Source organism: Heterodontus francisci, chromosome 27 (genome assembly GCF_036365525.1).
Source record: "Heterodontus francisci isolate sHetFra1 chromosome 27, sHetFra1.hap1, whole genome shotgun sequence".
In the NCBI taxonomy this organism is placed as follows: Eukaryota; Metazoa; Chordata; class Chondrichthyes; order Heterodontiformes; family Heterodontidae; genus Heterodontus; species Heterodontus francisci.
The window spans coordinates 30,945,430-30,967,254 of record NC_090397.1 but is presented as its reverse complement, the minus strand read 5'-3'; the positions used below and the strand labels follow the sequence as shown (position 1 = coordinate 30,967,254).

At 41.5% G+C, this 21,825-nt stretch overlaps 1 protein-coding gene across 1 annotated transcript in view; it reads left to right on the top strand.

Annotated features, from left to right (window-relative positions):
* The window catches only part of cog5 (component of oligomeric golgi complex 5), a 204,208-nt gene that overhangs the window by 5,280 nt on the left and 177,103 nt on the right, over positions 1-21,825 (top strand). The window contains exons 2-5 of the mRNA XM_068059080.1: positions 5,440-5,579; positions 9,308-9,365; positions 12,543-12,597; positions 16,212-16,281. Of these exons, the coding sequence (XP_067915181.1) occupies positions 5,440-5,579; positions 9,308-9,365; positions 12,543-12,597; positions 16,212-16,281 (323 nt within the window). The remainder of the gene's footprint in view (positions 1-5,439; positions 5,580-9,307; positions 9,366-12,542; positions 12,598-16,211; positions 16,282-21,825) is intronic.

The following is a 21,825-nucleotide window of genomic DNA, read 5'->3' as shown; positions in this document are numbered from 1 at the left end:
TTGGCTATCCTTAATTAACTTGAACTGCTCTAAGTGTCAATTGATATTTTCCCTCATTATTGTTTCTAAAATCTTACCCGCTACTGGTAAACCAATTGGCCTGTAGTGCCAGACTGTCCTTACACCCTTTTTGACTAAGGGTGTCATATTTGCCACTCCAATCCTCTAGCACCTCCCCCGTATCCAGGGAAGATTGAAAAATTATGGTAAGCCCTTCCGCTGTCTCCATCTCAACTTCCTTTAACAACCTGGGATGGAAGGCATCCGGACAAATTGACTTATCTACCTGAAGCATAGCCAGCCCTTTTAGTACCTCCCCCCTCAATTTTTATCCTATCCATTGCCTCTACTCGCTCTGCTTCTGCTGATGTTTTGTCAGCCTCCATTTCCTTAGTGAACACTGATACAAAGAACTCATTAAGTATGTTAGCCTTGCCCTGTGCCTCTAAGCATATACTACCCTCTCTGTCCTTAATAGGTCCCACAGCTGCTCTTACTACCTGCTTACTATTTACTTGCTGGTAGAAGATCTTTGGGTTCCTTTTTATGTTGACTGCCATTCTATTTTCATATTTTCTCTTTGCCAGTCTTTTTTGGCTCTTCACCTTCCCACTCAACTTATTTTATATGGTCTGGTTCTCATTTGATGAGTTCACCTGACATGCATCATACACCCTCTTTTTTTTTGTTCTGACAGCTGCTGTACTGTCATCTCCACCTCATCCAAACATGTCTTTTGTTTCCTTACTTGGCTTTGTACCATGAAGCCTTTTGTCATTTAATGTCTCCTGCCCTCCACCCTATTACAGACCTTCACTTTTGTTCTTTCCAGGCCCCCCTTCACTTGTTCAAAACCTATTATATTTCTAACCTTTGCCAGTTCTTATCAAAGGTCATTGACCTGCAACATTAATCTGCTTTTCTCTCCACGGATGCTGCCTGACCTACTGAGTATTTCCAACCTTTACTGTTTTTGTTTCAAATTTCCTGCATCGTCTATAATTTGCTTTTGTAAATCAATTTAAATTGCTTTCACATGAATTGCTGGGATTGGTCCTTACTGGAGTTTGTTGTTGAAGACCCTCTCATTTATAAGTTTTGATCTAATATACATCCATAATGTTACTGTTCACAAGGTATGTTAAGGCAAGAATATTCATTGGTTCAAGTAACCACTGTTGAGTTGAACCTGCTGCTTGGCTCAATTTTCCCAGAAGCTTTTAATATTCACTACACAGATAGGAAAACTTCCAAAATCAGCAACAAATAAAAACCATCAAATCACTAATTAAAACTGTTGAGGTGCTATGTAACTGCAAGTTGTTCCATCTTAAGAGTTCAAATTCAGTGTGGGAGGTAAAACAACAAAGGAGTAAGTAATTGAGAAGGGGAGGTTTTGGAGACGGTTAGAACATACACTATTACTTGCTTAAATAAGAGCAAAATACTGTGGATGCTGGCACTCTGAAATGAGAATAGAAAGTGTCAGAAATACTCAGCAGGTCTGGCAGCATCTGTGTAGAGAGAAACAGAGTTAACGTTTCGGGTCTGTGCCCCGTCATCAGAACTGGTAAAAGTTAGAAATGCAAGTGAAAGTGGGGGTGCGGGGAAAGAAGAACAAATGGGAAGGTCTGTGATAGGACGGAGCGGGAGAGATTAAGTGACAGAGATATAGTGGACAGAATGCATATGGAGTGCTAAATAATTGTGAAAGACAGCATGAGTCCAGGGAGAGTGCTAATTGCAGAATGATGAACAGCTCTGTCGGAAAGCAAAAACATGAAAAACAGGTTTAAGACTAGCACATGGTAAATAAAACTTTCATTGAAAACTGTAGGTGTGGCATCGGCCATCTTAATTTCTCTGCCCCCCCATTCTAACCTCTCTCTATCGGAACTTGCTGCACTCCGTTCTCTCGGGTCTAACCCTGATATTGTGATCAAATCCGTTGACATGGGTGGTGCTGCTGTTGTCTGGCTGACTGACCTCTACCTTGCGGAAGCTGAGCACCAACTCTCAGACACTTCTTCCTGACCCCACCGCCGAACGTCAAGCCACCATCTCCAGAACGTCACTGACCTCATCTCATCTCTGGAGATTTTCCCTCTATAACTTCCCACTTCATAGTCTCGCAACACCGAACAGCCTGCATCTATCTCCTTCCCAAAATCCACAAACAGGACTGTCCCAGTAGACCCATCATTTCAGCCTTTTCCTGCCCCAATGAACTTATTTCTTCCCTATCTTGATTCTATTTTTTTCTCCCCGGTCCAGTCTCTTCTCACCTACAGCTGTGACTCTTCTGACGCCCCACATCATATCGACAATTTCCAGTTTCTGGGCCCTAACCGCCACCTCTTCACTATGGACGTCCAATCTCTCTCCACCTCCCTCCTCTACCAGGACAATCTGAGGGTTCTCCGCTTTTTCCTTGCATAGAGGCCCAACCAGTCCCCATCCACCGAAGAGGGGTCACTGACCCGAAACGTTAACTCTGCTTCTCTTTCCACAGATGCTGCTAGACCTGCTGAGTGATTCCAGCATTTCTTGTTTTTGTCCCATCCACCTCCGCCTGGTTGAACTTGTTCTCACATTGAACAATTTCTTCAGCTCCACTCACTTCCTCCAAATAAAAGTGTTGCTACGGATACCCATATGGATCCTAGTTATGCCTGTCTTTTTGTGGGCTATGTTGAACGTTCCTTGTTCCAGTCCTACTCGGGGCCCCTTTCCCCAACTCTTTTTTTTTTCCAGGACAGTGATGATTGTATTGGTGCCATTTCTTGCTCTTGCCCCGAACTGGAAAATGTCATCAACTTTGCTTTTAATTTCCACCCTTCCCTCACCTTCACCTGGTCCATCTCCTACACTTCCCTTTCCTTCCTCGACTTCTCTGTCTCCATCTTTGGGGATAGGCTGTTCACTAATATTTATTATAAGCTCACCAACTCCCACACTACCTTGACTACACTTCCTTACACCCTGCCTCCTGTAAGGATTCCATTGCATTCTCCCAGTTTCACCATTACTGACACATCTATTCTGATGATGCAACCTTCCAAAACAGCACTTCTGATATGTCTTCCTTTTTCCTCAACCGAGGATTCCCCTGCGCTGTGGTTGACCAGGCCCGAGATCTTGTTCAACCCATTTCCCGCACTTCTGCCCTCACCCCTTCCCCTCCCTCCCAGAACCGCGACAGGGTTCTCCTTGTCCTCACTTTCTACCCCACCAGCTTCCACATTCAAAGGATCATTCTCCGCCATTTCCACCACCTCCAGCGTGATGCCATCACCAAACAAATTTTCCTCTCCCCTATCAGCATTCCGAAGGGACCATTCCCTCTGATACACCCTTTTCCACTCCTCCATCACCCCTGACACCTTGTCCCCTTCCCACGGCGCCTTCCCATGCAATTGCAGGAGGTGTAATACCTGCCCTTTTACCTCCTCTCTTCTCACTATCCCAGGCCCCAAACACTCCTTTCAGGTGAAGCAGCAATTTACTTGTACTTCTTTCAATTTAGTATACTGTATTCACCGCTCACAATGCGGTCTCCTGTACAAATGAAGATTGGATGACTGCTTTGCAGAGCACCTCTGCTCAGTCTGCATGCTGGATCCCGACCTTTGGGTTGCTTGCCATTTTAATTCACCACCCTGGTCTCAGGCTCACATTTCTGTCCTCTGCTTGCTGCAGTGTTCCAGTGAACCTCAACGCAAGCTCAAGGAACAGTACCTCATCTTCCGATTAGGCACTCTACAGCCTTCTGGACTCAATATTGAGTTTAATAATTTCATACCATGAGCCCAACTATTTTTCATTATATTTTTAATTTTATTTTTTTAACCATGTGCTAGTCTTAAACTTGTTTTTCACGTTTCTGCTTTCGTACAGAGCTGTTCATTATTCTGCCATTAGCACTCTCTCTGTCTTTCACTACAGCTATTTAGCCATTGACCACTGCATTTGCATTCTGTTCTATTACATCTGTCATTTGACCTCTTCTCCCCCCTCACTGCCCCTGCGCCCCCCCTCCCCCTCCAGTCCTATCACAGACCTTCCCATTTGTTCTTCTTGCTGCCGCCCCGTGCTGCCCACCCCCCCACCTTTCACTTCCTCAAAGACTGTTACATTTCTAACTTTTGCTTGTTCTCATGAAGGGTCACAGACCTGAAATGTTAACTCTGTTTCTCTCTACACAGACGCTGCTAGACCTGCTGGGTATTTCTGGCACTTTCTGTTCTCATTACAAATAAATATATCTGTAAGGTCTATGTCAGTACCTGTCGGGTATATATTTCTACTGAGTAGATTTGCAATATTACAGCACCATAATTTTTGGCTGCAGCGGCATTAAATATCTGAAACCTCCCCCCTATGAAAATTACTATAGGAGATCAACTGATTATCAGGGTCAATGGTGAATTTTAATGTAGTGCATCATCCACGAAATAATCCATATTCAATGAGGTACATATCAGTTGATTCAACACTTAACATGTCCAGAGTAGCAATCAAAGAAAGCCAGCAATGCTAAGTCATAATGCCAAATTTTAGATTATGAACCTAACATTGTCATGCTTGAGATGTTAATTGTACCTTGAGTGCTGTGTTTGTCAAGTGGAAGGAAAGCATCAAAGCCCTGGAAGTAGTGCAGAAAAGGTTAGAGGACAAGTTGAGGGGAACAGCAAGAAAACTCTGAATCTTCAACTTTATAAAGAAGTAAATAATATTGGATCTCAAGGACATGAAAGAACTAAGTGGAATTGAAAAGTTAAACTACTACTGCAGTACAATGGGAATGAAAGCGTAAACTGTAAAAGTTCAGGACTAATGTGAGGAAGCATTTCTTCTTGCAAATAATGATTAATACGTGAAACATAATTGGCAAGATGTTAATTTTGTATTTGATATGTTCTAATGTGTTGAAAAAATATGCTGCTTCCTGTTTGTCATTTCATCAAATGAGTGATTAATGAAGAAATAAACTTGTAATATTTAATGCTAATTTCAGTACTATTAAATTGTATATCTTTTGTATATCTCAATTTTTTTTGGTCACTTGCAAGTTAAATGTGAATAAAAGTGTTTCTCACTGGTTGCTAAAGTAATCACTTTGTATTTTGTGGTACAAGTGAAATTAATTGATATGCATTAAGGACGATGTCCAGTCAAATTTGGAGACAGGTGGGCATAATATGAGTTCCGAAGAAGGGTCACTGACCCGAAACGTTAACTCTGCTTCTCTTTCCACAGATGCTGCCAGACCTGCTGAGTGAATCCAGCATTTCTTGTTTTTGTTTCAGATTTCCAGCATCCGCAGTATTTTGCTTTTATAATAATGTTCTTGGTTGCCATTTCATTTGCGATGAAAGAATAATGCTTATTGACTAAGTTTGATCTTTATTTTAAACTAAATATCCTAACCTTTTTCAGAATGCTATACAGACTTCTTGAAGGAAGAGTTTGATGTAAAGACCTATACGGCTCAGTCCATTCATCAAGCAGTAATAGTTGAACAATTGGCAAAGCTCGCTCAAGGAATTAGTCAACTGGATAAAGAACTTCATATACAGGTAACAAAAGGGTGTCTTGCCACTGTGTGAATGCAACATCTGAAAATTTTATGAAGCAAGAGCGGAGCTTATGATTTCTCCTAGGAGTGACCTTGAAATGATTGGTTAGACTGGCATTGTATGCAGCTAAACATATCTCAACCATGAAACAGTTAAAGCTTTTCATAGCAAAGGTGGTTTACCCAGAAGGCTAAGTATGCCCAACAGGATGGACAAAGGCTGTTAGAAAGAAAAAGGCCCTGTCATTGCCTCCCATGTAACTGCATGCACTCAGTTTGGGGATTGTATCCATCAATTTTACAGGAAATTGCATCATTTTATCATGCTTGGATAAGGAGGACTGTATTTCCTTCCCAAAATCCACAAACCGGACTGTCCTGTTCCTACCCCACTGAACATATTTCCTCCTATCTTGATTCTATTTTTTCCTCCTTGTCCAGTCTCTTCCCACCTGCATCTGTGACTCTTCTGAAGCCCTATGTCATTTCGACAGTTTCCTGGCCCTAACCGCCTCCTCTTCACTATGGATGTCCAATCTCTGTGCGCCTCTATCCCCTACAAGGACAGTCTGAGGGTTCTCTGCTTCTTCCTTGAGCAGAGGCCCAACTAGTCGCCATCCACCATCACCCTCCTCCACCTGGCTGAACTTGTTCTCTCATTGAACAACTTCTCCAGCTCCACTCACTTCCAAATAAAAGTGTTGCTATGGATACCCATATGGGTCCTAGTTATTCCTGTCTTTTTGTGGGGTATGATGAACATTTCTTGTTCCAGTCCTTCTCAGGCCCCTTTCCCCAACTTTTTTTCCAGTACATTGGATGATTGTATCGGTGCTGTTTTCTACTCTCGCCCTGAACTGGAATGCTTCATCAACTTTGCTTCCAATTTCCACCCTTCTCTCACCTTCACATGGTCCATCTCCTACACTTCCCTTCTTTGACTTCTCTGTCTCCATCTGTGGAGATAGGCTGTCCACTAATATTTATTTTAAGCCCCCCGACTCCCACATTACCTCAACTACACTGCCTCACACTCTTGTCACCTGTAAGGATTCCATTCCATTCTCCCAGTTTCTCCATTGCCGATGCATCTGTTCTGATGATGCAACCTTCCACAGCAGCGCTTCTGGCATGTCTTCCTTTTTCTTCAACCGAGGATTCCCCTGCACTGCGGTTGACAAGGCCTCGACTGTGTCTGACCCATTTCCTGCACTTCTGCCCTCACCCCTTCCCCTCCCTCCCAGTACCACGACAGGATTCCACTTGTCCTCACTTTCCACCCCACCAACCTCCACATTCTGAGACTCATCCTCCGCCATTTCCACTACCTCCAGTGTGATGCCACCACCAGACATCTTCCCCTCCTCTCCCCTATCAGTATTCCGAAGGGATCATTCCCTCTGCGACACCCAAATCCACTCCCCCATCACCCCTGACACCACGTCCCCTTCCCACGTAATTGCAGGAGGTATAATACCTGCCCTTTTAGCTCCTCTCTCTTCACCATCCAAGGCCCCAAACGCACCTTCCAGGTGAAGCAGCGATTGACTTGTACTTCTTTCAATTTAGCATACTGTATTCACTGCTCACAGTGCGGTCGTATCTACATTCCGATTAGGCCCACACAGTTTTCTGGACTCTATTGAGTTCAAAAGTTTCAGACGATGAGTACTGTTTTTTGTTTTTAAAAGCATGTGCTAGTCTTAAACTTGTTTTTAATGTCTTTGGGCAGAGTTGTTCATTATTCTGCCATTAGCGCACTCTCTGGATTCATGCTTTGTCTTTTACTACAAATATTTATCACTCCCTTTGCATTCTGTTCATGACATCTGTCATTTAATCTCTCCTGCCCTCCGTCCCATCACAGACCTTCCCTTTTGTTGTTTTTCTCCCCTCCCTCCCCCTTTGCTCAAAAACTGTTAAATTTTTAACTTTTGCCAGTTCTGATGAAAGCTCACAGACCTGAAGCGTTAACTCTGTTTCTCTCTACACAGCAGCTGCCGGACCTGCTGAGTATTTCTGGCACTTTCTGTTCTCATTTCAGAGTTCCAGCATCTGCAGTATTTTGCTCTTATTATAGGATTGCATTTCTGTTGTATGAGTTTGATCTAAGGTTCAGCAGGGTGATTTTCTTAGAATATCTTAAGGATGCTCAGGAAAATAATGTTTTGTACAGTGAGTATTGATGCTGCTGCTCCCTGGCTTAGAAAAGGTTCCATTGTGTTTGGAAAGACCCAGTGTTCATTTTTTAGAGGAGAAAATTGCAGCAGTCTGGACTGGATTCCAGGTACAAAGATGGAAGGACAGTAATTTAACCAAGTGATGTCCCCTCAGAGATATGAATCTGAATCCTTTCTCTGGGGTGACTTTGGTTCTTGAGACTGGACAATCTTGGTTATATGAGGCAGGAGCAAATTCAATCACAACAAAAACAAGAAATGCCGGATTCACTCAGCAGGTCTGGCAGCATCTGTGGAAAGGGAAGCAGAGTTAACGTTTCGGGTGAATTCAATCAGTTTATCGTTTACAAATAATCTTTACAAAAAACACAATGAGAGCCATTCAAGCACCAAAGATTTATAATTAAGTAAAAATCAGGTCTAGACACTTCCATTAACAAAACTATTAGTTTTGTTTTTATTTTAAAATGAATAGTTATCAAGCATTTAAGGGATTCCATTTGTAATTTAGCAAAATCAATCCATTATTGCAACTGCCTAGGCAGTTGGCAGTGGGAGTCAGTTGCCAGCATTCGCCAGAGCTGGCGGGCAGCCATAAAGACAGGGCTAACTTGTGGCGAGTCGAAGAGACTTAGTAGTTGGCAGGAAAAAAGACAGAGGCGCAAGGGGAGAGCCAACTGTGCAACAGCCCCAACAAACAAATTTCTCTGCAGCACCTGTGGAAGAGCCTGTCACTCCAGAATTGGCCTTTATAGCCACTCCAGGCGCTGCTTCACAAACCACTGACCACCTCCAGGCGCGTATCCATTGTCTCTCGAGATAAGGAGGCCCAAAAGAAAGGCTACCAATGGGATAAACATTTTTTTTTGGATGCAAATTTTTGTTTCTTGATTGACTAGAAGGAGACATGACTGAGTTAGATGAGAAATAGAGTAACTACAGTAAATTTTTTAGATGGTTGAGTGAACCATATCTTTATTTTGATGTGAGTGAGGACCCACTTGATTCCTTATGCGCTCTCGTTGGATTCTTCATCTGCAATTATTTCTTCCTGAACTCTGTGAAGGTTGATCATGGGGAAATATTGTCTGGGCTCTGAATATCCCATTGCTCTGGAGTTGAGTTGGGCTGATGGACTGATTTGGCAGGACTAAACTCATGATATGATAAATGGTAATTCTAAGATAAAAGGTGGCTACAGAAAAGAGTACAATGATGAAGAAGTGCTGTGGGTGAATTCTGGTGATGGAGGCACTGTAGAGGAGCATTGGGAAACATTGGTAGATTTTTAATTTTTGTTTCTTGTCCCTTGCACAAGGAATTTTTAAGTGGAGACTTCTTGTGGACTCTGGAAGTCATGTATTTTAAATGCTTTAGTGGATTTTCATGCTAATCAGCATAAGGACCAGTTTTATTTTTTGTCCAGGGATGACTTTTTTGAGTTAGCTTGCTAATTCAGGTTTAGTTTTATCGTAGATTGGAATATCTATTGCACAAGATACCATGTTAATCAACATATAGATCATAAAACCAATATTTGTTTTTGAAGGTTGTAGCAAGACATGAAAATCTTCTTGCTCAAGCTACTGGCATAGAGTCACTGGAAGGTAAGTGTTAACATAAAAACAAATTTTGCAGTATAGCGAAACCTGTGCAAATAGTCACCCCACAAAATCAAATGTGTTGATGGTCCCAAAGAACTTGCATTTAGAATGGATACAAGCTGTTCCTTGAAATCATTGATGCTCTCAAATTACGAACAATGGACAGCCTTTAACATTCACAACTTAAAACACCTATTATGCAATTAAATGCTAGTGCCAAATAACTTTTGTGCAATAGAGATCTTTTTACCCAGCATGCTTGGTTGAGAAACCATTCTGTTGCTGAGATTGAATGCTTTCAAAGCTTTATCATTAGGGATAGAGAGGCTTCTGTGCCGTTATGGATGCTGGGTAAAGATATCTCCATTACACAAAAGCTGGGAACTGCCAGTTGGGGGGATGGCTGGTGGTGGTGGGTTGGGAGGAGCTCTCAGAAATCATGGGGGCTTAAGAGTTGAGGGGAGAGAGAGACTGGGGGTTTGGTCATTTGGGGATTGGGGCAGGAGAGGGAAACTGGAATGGGGTTTCAGGGGATGGAGAAAATGTTTCCCCTTTTTTCCTGTCCTTCACCTGCTCTCGGGTGGACTCCTGGTTCTTGGAACTTCTCTCAATAACTGTTGAAGCAAAACCACTGAAAGATTCTCAATTATAGAGGACCCAATCATTGTAAGATAAATCCAGTAATATTTGTAGATATCATATGATCTGATCTCACATGGTCAAATGTCATGTCACTCTCCAGGAGTGCTTCCAACTAGAGTTGGCCATCTTACTGTGCCAGTACATCAGGTACTGATGAGCTACCAACAGCCCTCTACCCACTCCCCAGCACTTCAAAGATTAGCAGCTGCAACGTAGGGAAGGTAAAGGTTCCAGATAGGGCTGTGTAGGACACTCATTTTCGCTCTCGCGCTCTATAGCAGCCACCTTGCCTTGTGCAGGCTGCCAATGTAGCAGATCCCCCAGGATTAGGACATCTCGTCCTCAATGGAAAAGGGCCCTGGGATGGCAGTGAACTTGGGAACTCAAGAAACAAAAAACGAACTGAAATCACACCCTGCTGGCAGGACTCCACAATTAGGCATGATCCAGGTGAGGGCAGAAAAACAGTCAAACATAATTTCTTATGTCCTGGCTTTTAGTTACAGTTAATCTTACAAAATCTTAAGGATTTTGTTTGACGGGGCTCTGGACTGATGCTAGTAAAGATAGGTCAGTTGAGAGCAGGAATTCAGTTGGTTTTGTTCAGCCCCTGTTAATTGATGCCATGGCAGCATCATCTCATTTATTTAAGCAGTGTGATTGGGCTATGGGACCAGTGTGACCCAAAAATAAATTCATGGGTCAATAGAAAGTGGTTCATGTCCTTCATTGGTCAGTGGTAACCCTGTGGCCATAACAATGAATAATTTTCATGTCACAGATAATGGGGTAATTTCAATTCAGTTGCCTTGAGCTGTTTTTATAAAAAAAAACCTTACCAATGGCTGAATAGAAATTGTGAGGGAATCATTCAACATTTTCTCTGAAATCATTTAAGGTGATGGCTGGGGAGTGGTGCACCCAGTTGCCTTTACATGGATGTGTTAAGATGCCTTACTTAGCCATATTTATTTTGATTTTTGGCTTATCCATTCCTTTTGTAATATAGGAATATTTCAGGGGTTCCTCACAAAAGCGAATCTAAACACAATAGCTGTAAGTTTCTTATTTGCCTCTCTTGAAGTTAGTGATTTTAATTTCCCTAATGGCTGCACACATGTTCAGATCATCCTGCAATTTTTTCCCCCCAAAATGTTCTGAATTTTAAAGATGATGTAGGAAGAGAAAAATACTGAACGTAGAGTATCCAGTCTTTGTGAATTTTGATGATTGATGAATAGAATGCATTTCCACCTTTTGTCTTTTTCCCAGAATGAAGCACGCTCAAATTTTGTATAGCATAGGTAGATGCAAAGTAAATCTCCTTAATCAGTGGCACACCCAATACTGTTAACTCTACTCTGTGTTCCAGGATGTGCATTGTTGCGGTTGGGTCCATAAATTATTTTATAAGGGAATTAGTTCCTTGAGAAAAGAATTATTATTGGGTATAAGGAAAGTGTGAAATTAGATTAGATAACTCCTGCAGGGGAAAAAAAAGGCGCAAACATGATGGGTCAAATGACCTGTTTCAGTGATAATTATCTATGTTAAATAACCATTGCACCACTTTTGTAGAATGCTAACACTTTTGTTTTATACAGGATATTTGATACTTGGACACTGAAGTTTTCCCTCCGTATAATAACTTGGATGAACTTGTTTAGACCTGTTTTGCTGCTGAATTAAAAGGATGTATGAGATCATCCATTTTGGATCTGAGAAAGACGTATCATTTCTTAATGGTCAGAGATTAGGTACTATGGAGGTGCAAAGGGATTGAGGTGTTCATGTACATACCCCAAAAAGCTAGTTCACCAGTCCAAAAAGTATCAAAAAGGCAAATAGAATGTTGGTCTTTAGCTCAAGGGATTTGGAATACAGAAGGTGAGGAAATTGTTTAAGTTCTACACAGCCTTTGTCAGATGCTATTTGGAGAACTGTTTTAATTGTTGGGCCCTGAACCTCAGGAATGATATGTTGACTTTGGTTTAGGCACAATACAGATTTACCAGAACGATGCCAGGTTTAAAGGGTTAAATTAGGAGGACAAATTGCCGAAACATTTTTTGTAATTTCTTGAGTTTGGTATGTTAAGAAGTGAGCTAAGCGTATTATCTAAAAATAAAGGGATTCGCTAGGGTAGATACAAACTACTTCCTCTAGTGGGGGAGTCTGGACTGAGGAGGCATAGAGTTAGGCTATTTAGGAATGAAATCAGTAAGGACTACAAAAGGTAGTGGTAATCTAGAACTGCCTCTCCCAGAAGGTGCTGGATGCTGGGTCAATTGAAATTTTCAAGACTAAGATCACAAGATATTTGTTAGATAAGGTTATCAAAGAATATGGAGCAAAGGCTAGTAACTAGAGTTGAGGTACAGATCAGCCATGATCTAATTGAACAATGGAATAGGTTTGAAGGTTGAATAGCCTACTTCTGTTCCTGTAAATAACAGTTCAGAACTTAAAATGTCTGGTCAATAAATGAAAATGTTTGTCTGTTTATATCTTTTTATTAAGTTGACTAATGTATTTTAGGTGTTCTCCAGATGATGCAGACCCGGATTGCTGCTCTGCAATGCACTGTTGACAGGTACGGCGCAAGTTTAACATTTTGACTATAATAAACTACTGGAAGGCAATTGTATGTGTGAATTAATGCTACCAGAAGTAGTACAGGAATTTCACTGGATCTGATTTACTGAACAGTTGTCCAACATGATGACCACATAACCATTAAGATTGTAATAGAAATTATAATAAAAGACCCTAGCTATTTAGCATCATATGACCAAAATGGCAAGAAGAGTTCTGGTCTATGATATTGAAAAATTGCCTGAGTTCCATATATGGAATAAACATAATGTCTGATTTTGTTTTTGTTAGTTAAGAGATATGGAGCAAAGGCAGATATATGGAATTGAAGTACAGATTTAATTGATCAATATATTGGTCATTGCAAAGCAGCCCTGAATGTTCAGAATTCTTATAGGATCTCAAAAATGAGCTTGAAGACTTATTACCCAATGTCCTCTACTGTTTTGGTTGCCAGGAGCAATATGGCCCATACAGTGACGCTAGTAGGTTGTTGTTCAGAGGATATAAGGTGTAGTAATCTTTTGTCACAACGTGGGTATGAGCTTGCAGACAGTGGAATGGTATGTTACAAGGGATCCAATGATGAAATTATGAAAAGGGATTACATAAACAAAGCTTGTATTCCCTGGAATACAGAAGGTTATAGGGTGATTTGATTGCAGTATTTAGGATTTTGAAAAGAATTGATAGGGTAGATAGAGGCCAACTTTTTCTGCTGGTGCATGAAGTCTAGGACAAGGGACCATTGAAGAGAGAAGTTAAGAAGCACCTTCACACAAAAGGAGGTAGAAGTGTGGACCACTCTTCCACAAAATGCAGTAGGTGCTAGCTCAATTAATAATTTTAAATCGGAGATTGATAGATTTTTACTAGCCAAGGGTACTAAGTGGTATGGAATAAACATTAATGGGATGTTATGCAACACTTGGGGATTGCACTGTTCATATTACCAGAGTGAACTTGGTTATTATGCCAGATGAGTGGGAGGAGAATCCTGAATGATTTCTTTTAAAGCTAGTTTGATGTTCCTGATTGAGACTGGAACTGGTATGGAAGCTGATGTAAATAGTCTGGGAAAGTGCTGAGCATTTTGGTTTTGTCCAAAACTCAAGCACCTTGTAGTAGGTTATACATGAGATGTAGAATCAGTTTGGGTGGAGCCAAGAAAAAATAAGGGGCAGAAAACACTGGTGGGCGTAGGTTATGGATCCCCGAACAGTAATTGTACTGTCAAGCAGAGTATAAATCAGGCAATTAATGCATGTAAGAAGAATAATGCAGTAATCATTGGGGACTTTTTCATATAGACTGGACATACCAAATTTGCTGTAATAATGTGAAGGAGTTGTTAATAGAATGTATACAAAGTAGTTTTCTAAATCGAGTAACCAACTAGGGAGCACAATTTTAGATTTAGTATTGAGCAATAAGGAGACGTAACTAGGGTCATTAATCTGAAAAAAGCAAACTACGTAGAAATCATGTTTGACAAATCTATTAGGAGTTCTTGATGTTGGAACTAGCAGGGTAGATAAGTGGGAAACAGTAGATGTAGCGTATTTGAATTTTCAAAAAGCTTCCGATAAGGTGCCACACAAGGTTAATGCACAAAATTAGGGCTTATGGGATTGGGGGTAATATACTAGCATTTATTGAGGGTAGGTTAATGGATGGAAAATGGAGTGAAGGAAAAAGTGGGACATTGGTAAACTGGAGAATCAGTGCTCAGCTATTTACAATTTATACCAATGACTTAGATGAGGGGACCGAGTGTAATGTCTCCAAGTTTTCTTACAATATAAATTTAGTAAACTGTGAGGGGGATGCAAAGAGGCTACAAAGGGATATAGACAGGTTAAATGAATGAGCAAGAATGTATCAGATGGAATATAATGTGAGGAAGTATGACTTTGATGGTTAAAAATAGAAAAGAAAAATGTTTTTTAAAGGAAGTGTTTGCTGACTATGCCACCACTAGGTGGTGCACTACTCCCCAGGCGCAATTTACTGAACATCACTGCGATGTCTCGGGCAGCTGCCAGTAATAAAGGTGATGCTGCTCAGTTTGGCACAAAATACAAACCCCTTTCCTCAAATGCCTGCTTCTCCATTTGTTGCTCCCAACTCCTTGCTACTCCTTCCCTTGCTGAACTGCTTGCTCATTTTCCCCTGCTTGCTTCTCCCTGCACTTGGGATGATGTAGGCTATTGGTCAGCATTGTCAGGAGGCAGTGTTTTTGAAATGTTGGTACTCAGAGGGACCTGGGTGTCCTTGTACACAAGTCACAAAGTTAACATGTAGGTGCAGTAAGCAATTAGGAAAACAGATGGTATGCTATTCTTTATACAAAGAGATTGGAGTACTAGAGTAAAGAAGTCTTACTGCAGTTTTATAGGGCCTTTGGTGAGACGCACCTGGAGTACTGTGTATAGTTTTGGTCTCCTTACCTAAGGAAGGATATACATGCTTTGAGGGACTGCAACAAAGGTTCACTAGATGAGATGAGGGATTGTCCTATGAGGAGAGATTAAGTAGACTAGGCCTACATTCCCTAGAATTTAGCAGGATGAGAGGTGATCTCACTAAAACTTATAAAATTCTTAAGGGGCTTGTTAGGGTAGATGCTGGTAGGATTTTTTTCCCCTCTGGTTAGGGAGTCTACAACAAGGAGTCTCAGTCTCAGAATAAGGGATTGACCATTTGCGACTCAGGAGGAGCAGAAATTTCTTCACTGTGAATCTTTTTGAATCCTCTGTCTCTGAGGGCTGTGGATGCTGTGTTTGAGTATATTCAACACAAAGATTGATTAGATTTTTGAATACTAAGGGAATTGAGGGTTATGGGGATAGCGCAGGAAGCAGAGTTGAGGTAGAAGAACAGCCACAATCATATTGGTCTGGACTTTACTATCCGTGGCACAGCTTTGATGCTTTCTAGCACCGAATAAATCTACGCGTGAACCTACTGCGGTCCCCATGGCTAGAATTTCTGTTGAGTTGAGGGAGGATTCTCTCCCAGTGTCAGCTGCAGTTGAAGTCCAGCAATGCTGGACAGGCGAAAAAGGCAGGCATTTGTCACAGACCTGAAACGTTAACTCTGTCAGCATCTGTGGAGAGAGAAACAGACCTGCTGTGTATTTCCAGCATTTTCTGTTTTTATTTCAGATTTCCAGTATCTGCAGTATTTTGCTTTTGTGTAAAACTACAATAATTTTGATCAGATAAATCATTTTAAAAATTGATATTTAACCAGTCGGATAAATCATGCTTAAAAAGTCATAGATGTAAAAGGTTTTATCAATCCATTTTAACTTAAAATATCCCTTCTGGTGTGGGCCTCCTGAAATAGTATTTGTGAATTAAGAGGAGGCCCCTTATGCCTGGAAATACAGGTCTAAAATTTTAAACTACTAAATTTGTAATTAGTGGGCAATTAACCCAAATTTGCACTGGTTTGCCATTTGAAGTAGCGAACCCTTGGGAGCAGCATTAGTTAGCCCACTGCAGCTTTTGGATTTGTGTGCTCAGTTCTGCACAAAACTTCCTTTGATCTGGCTCATTGGCACATTTGCTTGTCTGGTATTTCTATGTTTGTTTTTCTTTTCAACAGGATCAGAGGAAAAATTGTTGATCCATATAACAAGATTGTTGCTCGTACTGCACAGTTGGCCAGATTACAGGTATACTATATTAATGTACATCTGTAAATAATAGGTGTACATTAGATATCTTTGGTCGCAAACCTTTTAGATTTCATTTCCCTCTCAGCTAACAGAGTTCCAACAAAAGTCTGTGCGCTACACTGAAAGCTGCAAGATTCAGGCAAATCCTGGGAATACTCAAGAAACTGGCTGAAGGATAGAAAGCAAGAGCAGCCATCAGATGTTGGGTGGGCAGCATTACCAAGTTGGCTTGGTTTGGATCACCACTGTTTGTAGCTTGCATGCAAAAAGTTATATTTATTTAGCATCTTTATTGTAATAAAACGCCCCAAGCATAAGTTACCTAAATTCTGAAACTCATTGGAATGTGGTCAGTTTTGCACATTATACCAAATTAGGAGAGGCAGTGGAATTGGAGGAGAAGGATTAGAAATAATGAGCTGGCTAAATGTTTGTGTGGCCAGAACAATGGCAGATGAAATTTGATGCAACACACAGACTCCATGAATGATGTTGAAATATCTAAGCATGAAACTGAAAGAGACCTTGCTAGACTCTCTGATGAATACATCCAACTAAATTTCTCAAAACGGAGAAATTATGCTACTTTCGGTGTTGATAGCATTTATATAATGAGATATTGAGCATGGTATTGCAGTGCAGTTGCAGGTCATAACAGTGTATGACACCAAGGAGTATAAGGCCACATACTTGATTGCTCCTCCCCACTGAATTCCTGATCTCTGCCACACTGCATGAGGCATACAGCAGAGACAAGAGGCCTTCCTATAGAAGAGGAGGGGAAATAAATCAAATGGTATGAAGCACATTTTGATGTTTCCAAGCAACCAAACTGGAACAGCATTTGTGGTAGCTTAAGAGTAGGCTTCTTGTGAAACCTCCAAAAAGGAAAAATTATCCTGTTTCAGCAGTACATCCAAGAGACTGCTATGCTGTGAACATAATGGTAGGCTTGAGTGCTGTGGTTCTGTCGCTCAGTAATTAAGCAACATTTTGTTGTCACTACCAGCCAAGAGGACCCTCTGTCTTCCTTCATCCTGAAAATTTCTCTTTGACTTCAGTGTTCAGTGGCGCAGTGGTTAGCACCGCAGCTTCACAGCTCCAGTGACCCGGATTCGATTCTGGGTACTGCCTGTGCGGAGTTTGCAAGTTCTCCCTGTGACCGCGTGGATTTTCGCTGGGCGCTCCGGTTTCCTCCCACAGCCAAAGACTTGCAGGTTGATAGGTAGATTGGCCATTATAAATTGCCCCTAGTATAGGTAGGGGAATTGAGGGAAGGTGAGGATGTGAGAGGGTAATGGGATTAATGTAGGGTTCGTGTAAATGGGTGGTTGATGGTCGGCACAGACTCGCTGGGCCGAAGGGCCTGTTTCAGTGCTGTATCTCTAAATAAATAAAATAAATAAAGGCAGAGATTCCTAGATCAAAAGCTCTTGTCTTTGGTGTAGCTGACCTCATGAAAATTAAAAATACTTTTACTACTCTGTCTTATGGCTTGAAATAGTATGGTTCTTGTCAACACCGTGAACTTCTTTGAAATAATTCGCTCATTTTGGAATAGCTGTTGTGTTTATCTCTGAATCTTAACCTTGCTTGGCAAGGATTCATTTAGTAAAAGCAAAATACTGCGGATGCTGGAAATCTGAAATAAAAACAAGAAATGCTGGAATCACTCAGCAGGTCTGGCAGCATCTGTGGAAAGAGAAGCAGAGTTAACGTTTAGTAAATCAGTGTTTCACACCTTTTTCAATTAGGTTGGATGAGGGACCACTTCTCATGTTTAATAAAACACATTTAGAGGTCTAAGCCCATCGCATGTCCGGTTACTCCTGTTTTTTGAATTCATCCTTGATGTGAGTGCCACTGGCAAGACTAACATTTAATTGCCCGTGCATAGTTACGCTTGAGAAAGTGGTGTTAGGCTGCATTCTTGAACTTCTGCTGTCTGTGACTAAGGTAAACACCACCCCCAAAGCTGTTGGATACAAAGTTCCATAAATTTGACTCCATGACAGCGAAGGAACAGCGTTACTTGTCAAAGTTAAGATGGTGTGTGATGGGGAACTTGGAGTTTGTGTTCCCATATACCTGCTCACTTGTCATTCTGCAGGGGGGTGGTTGTGGATTTGTAAGGTGCTGCTGAAGAAGCCTTGGTGAGTGCGCATAGTACAAACTGCAGCCACGGTGCTGGAGGAAATTAATATTTAGGCCAGTGAATATGGTGCCAATCAAATCAACTCCATTGTCCTGGAAAGTGTTGAGACTCTTGCATAGAAAATTTACAGCACAAAAGGAGGCCATTCAGTCTATTGTCTGTGCCAAAAAGCTATCCATCCTAATTCCATTTTCCAACTCGTGGCCGGTAGGTTGTGGCACCTCAGTACATATCCAAGTATCTTTTAAATGTAATGAGGTTTCTGCCTATGCTGCCCTTTTCAAACAGTGAGTTCCAGACACCACCGCCACCAACTCCCGCCACACCCCCTAATCCTTCTGCCAATCACTTTAAATCTGTGCCCCCTGATTATTGACCTCTCTGTTAAGAGGAATAGGCCTTCCTATCCACTCCATCTTGGCTCTTCACAACTTTATGCACCCCAATTAAATCTTCTCTCAGCCTCCTGTGTTCCAAAGAAAACAACCCCAGCCTATCCAATCGTTTATCAGACCTAATAATTCCCATTCTTGGCAACATCCTCGTAAATCTCCTTTGTACCCTCTCTAATGTGATAACATCCTTCCTGTAATGTGGTGACCAAAACTGTGTGCAGTATTCCAGCTGCGTTCTGACTGGTGTTTTATACAGTTCTAGCATAATCCCCCTTGCTCTTATACCCTATGCCTTGGCCAATTAAGGAAAGTATCCCATATGCCTTCTTAGCCCCTTATCTACCTGTCCTGCTACCTTCAGGGACCTGTAGACATGCACTCTAACGTCCCTCTCTTCCTCTACACTTCTCAGTATCCTACCATTTATTGTATGTTCCCTTGCCTTGTTAGCTTTCCCCAAATGCATTGCCTCATGCTTTTTCGGATTGAATTCCATTTGCCACTTTTCTACCCACCTGACGAGTCCATGGATAGTTTCCTGCAGTCTACAGCTTTCTTCCTCACTATCAACCACACAGTCAATTTTCATATCATCTGCAAACATCTTAATCATGTCCCTGGCGTTTTAAGTCTCAATAACTGATATATATCATGGACAGCAAGGCACACTGTACTGAGCCCTGTGGAACCCACTGGAAACAGCCTTTCAGTCACAAAAACACCAGTCAGCCATTACCATTTGATTCCTGCCACTGAGCCAATTTTGGATCCAACTGGCCACTTTCCATTGGATCCCATGAGTTTTTAATTTTCTGACCAGTCTGACACGTGGAACCTTGTCGAAAGCTTTGCTAAAATCCACTTTTGACTACATCAAACCCGCTACTCTCATTGACCCTCCTTTTCACCTCAAATAATTCAGTCAAATTATTCAGACACAATCTTCCCTTAACAAATCTTTGCTGACTGTTCTTAATAAATCTGTGCCTTTTATACTCTCTCTCAATTTTTTCCAATAATTTACCACCACTGAGGTTAGGCTGACGACTCGGGCTATCCCATCCTCCCTTTTTAAACAATGGTACAATGAAAGCAGTCCTCCAGCACCATGCCTGTAGCCAGAGGGGTTGGAAAATGATTCAGAGTCACTGCTATTTGGTCCCTTGCTTCTCTTAGCAGCCTGGGATATGTTTCATCCAGTCCTGGCAATTTATCCATTTTCATATTCACCTTAATGTTCCTTCCTTCACTATGTTTATCTCATCTCTTATTTCACACTCCCCCTTCTCAACCACAATGTCTGCTTTGACCTCGCCTTTTGTTAAAACAGATGCAAGGTACTTATTAAGACCTGTGCCCAAGTTTTCAGCCTCCACATACGAGTTACCTTTTTGTTCTCTAATCCACCCTACTCTTTCCTTTGTTATCCTTTTGCTCTTCATGTAGATTTAAAACATCTGTAGGTTTTTCTTGGTTTTTACTTGTCAATATTTTTATATCCTATTGCTTTGCCTTCCTAATTTCATTTTTAATTTCACCCCTGAACTTTCTATACTCCAGGCTTTTTGCAGTTTTGAGCTCTTGACATCAACATAGCTTCCCTTTTTTGTCTTATCCTACTCTGTATGCTCTTTGACATTTGGGGGCTGGTTTGGGGGTGGGGGGGGGTGTCTAGATTTGCGAGTCTCACCCTTTTTCTTAGTGGCAATGTATTTGTTCTGAATCTTCTCTACCTTCTTGAATGCCTCGCACTGTTTTGACACACTGATTTACCTTCAAGTTGCTGTTTCCAGTCCACTGTTGCCAAATCAAATCGCAATTTAGTAAAATTGGCCTTTCTTGATTTAAAACTTTTTTTATTCTTGGTCTATCTTTATCCTTTTCCATAACTATGCTAAATCTAACTGAATTATGATGAGTACCACTAGAAGATTCTCCTACTCCTTTCATCTGCCCAGCTTTATTCCCTAAAGCTAAGTCCTGAACTGCTCCTTCTCTTATTGGACTTGCTATATACCAGCAAAAAGAGTTCTCCTGAAAGCATTTTAAGTATTCTGCACCCTCTATACTTTTTACAATGATTTTATCCTACTTAACATTAAGGTAGTTTAAAATCCCTATTATTATGTCTTATTGTTTCTGTACTTTTCGGCAATTAACCTATATGTTTGCTCTTCTATCTCTGACTGGGGGTCTATAGCGTACTCCCATCAGTGTGATTGCCCTTTTTTTTTTGTTCCTCATTTGAACCTTTTTGGCTTCATTTGATCTTTTTTTAGCATATCATCCCTCCTTAGGGCTGTGCTTGTATTTTTAAGTAATATTGCCATTTCTGCCTCCACCCCCTCCCAAGCTGAGTCGGTTGCACTCTTGCCTCTGAGTCACAAAGTTCTGGGTTCAAGTGCTACTCCAGGGCTTGAGTTCAAAAATCAAGGCTGACACTCCAGTGCAGTACTGAAGGAGCGCTGCAGTTCAAAAAAAAATACTTCATTGGCTGTAAAGTGCTTTGAGACATTTGGTGGTCGTGAAAGGTGCTATATAAATGCAAGTCTTTTTGTCTTTTCCCCCTCACTCTCCCAGCTGAAAGTCCATATCCCAGATGAACCATTGCCCTCACCAGGGTTCATAACTGAATACCAGTTAAAGAGTGCGATGCACTGAGGGAACTCCTGCACTACCTGCTTGTGGTCCTCGACTGTCTGGCAGTCACCCATTCCTTCTATGTGTGCACACTCTTAAGCTGTGGGGTGATCACCTCCAGCAATGTGCTATCCACGCCGCTCTCAGCCGTGTGGGTGCAGCTTTGATGGCAGCTGCTGCTCAAGCTCTCAAACCCGGAGCTTGAGCTCCTCCAGCTCATGACGCTTTCTGCGCCTGACACCATAAATGTCCTGGAGTTCTCACATGCCTCAGGATGTCCATTTGACGGACTGAAGTGCACTGCCATGACTGTTAGACTACTATCTAAACTTGCCAGAAATAAACTCAAGA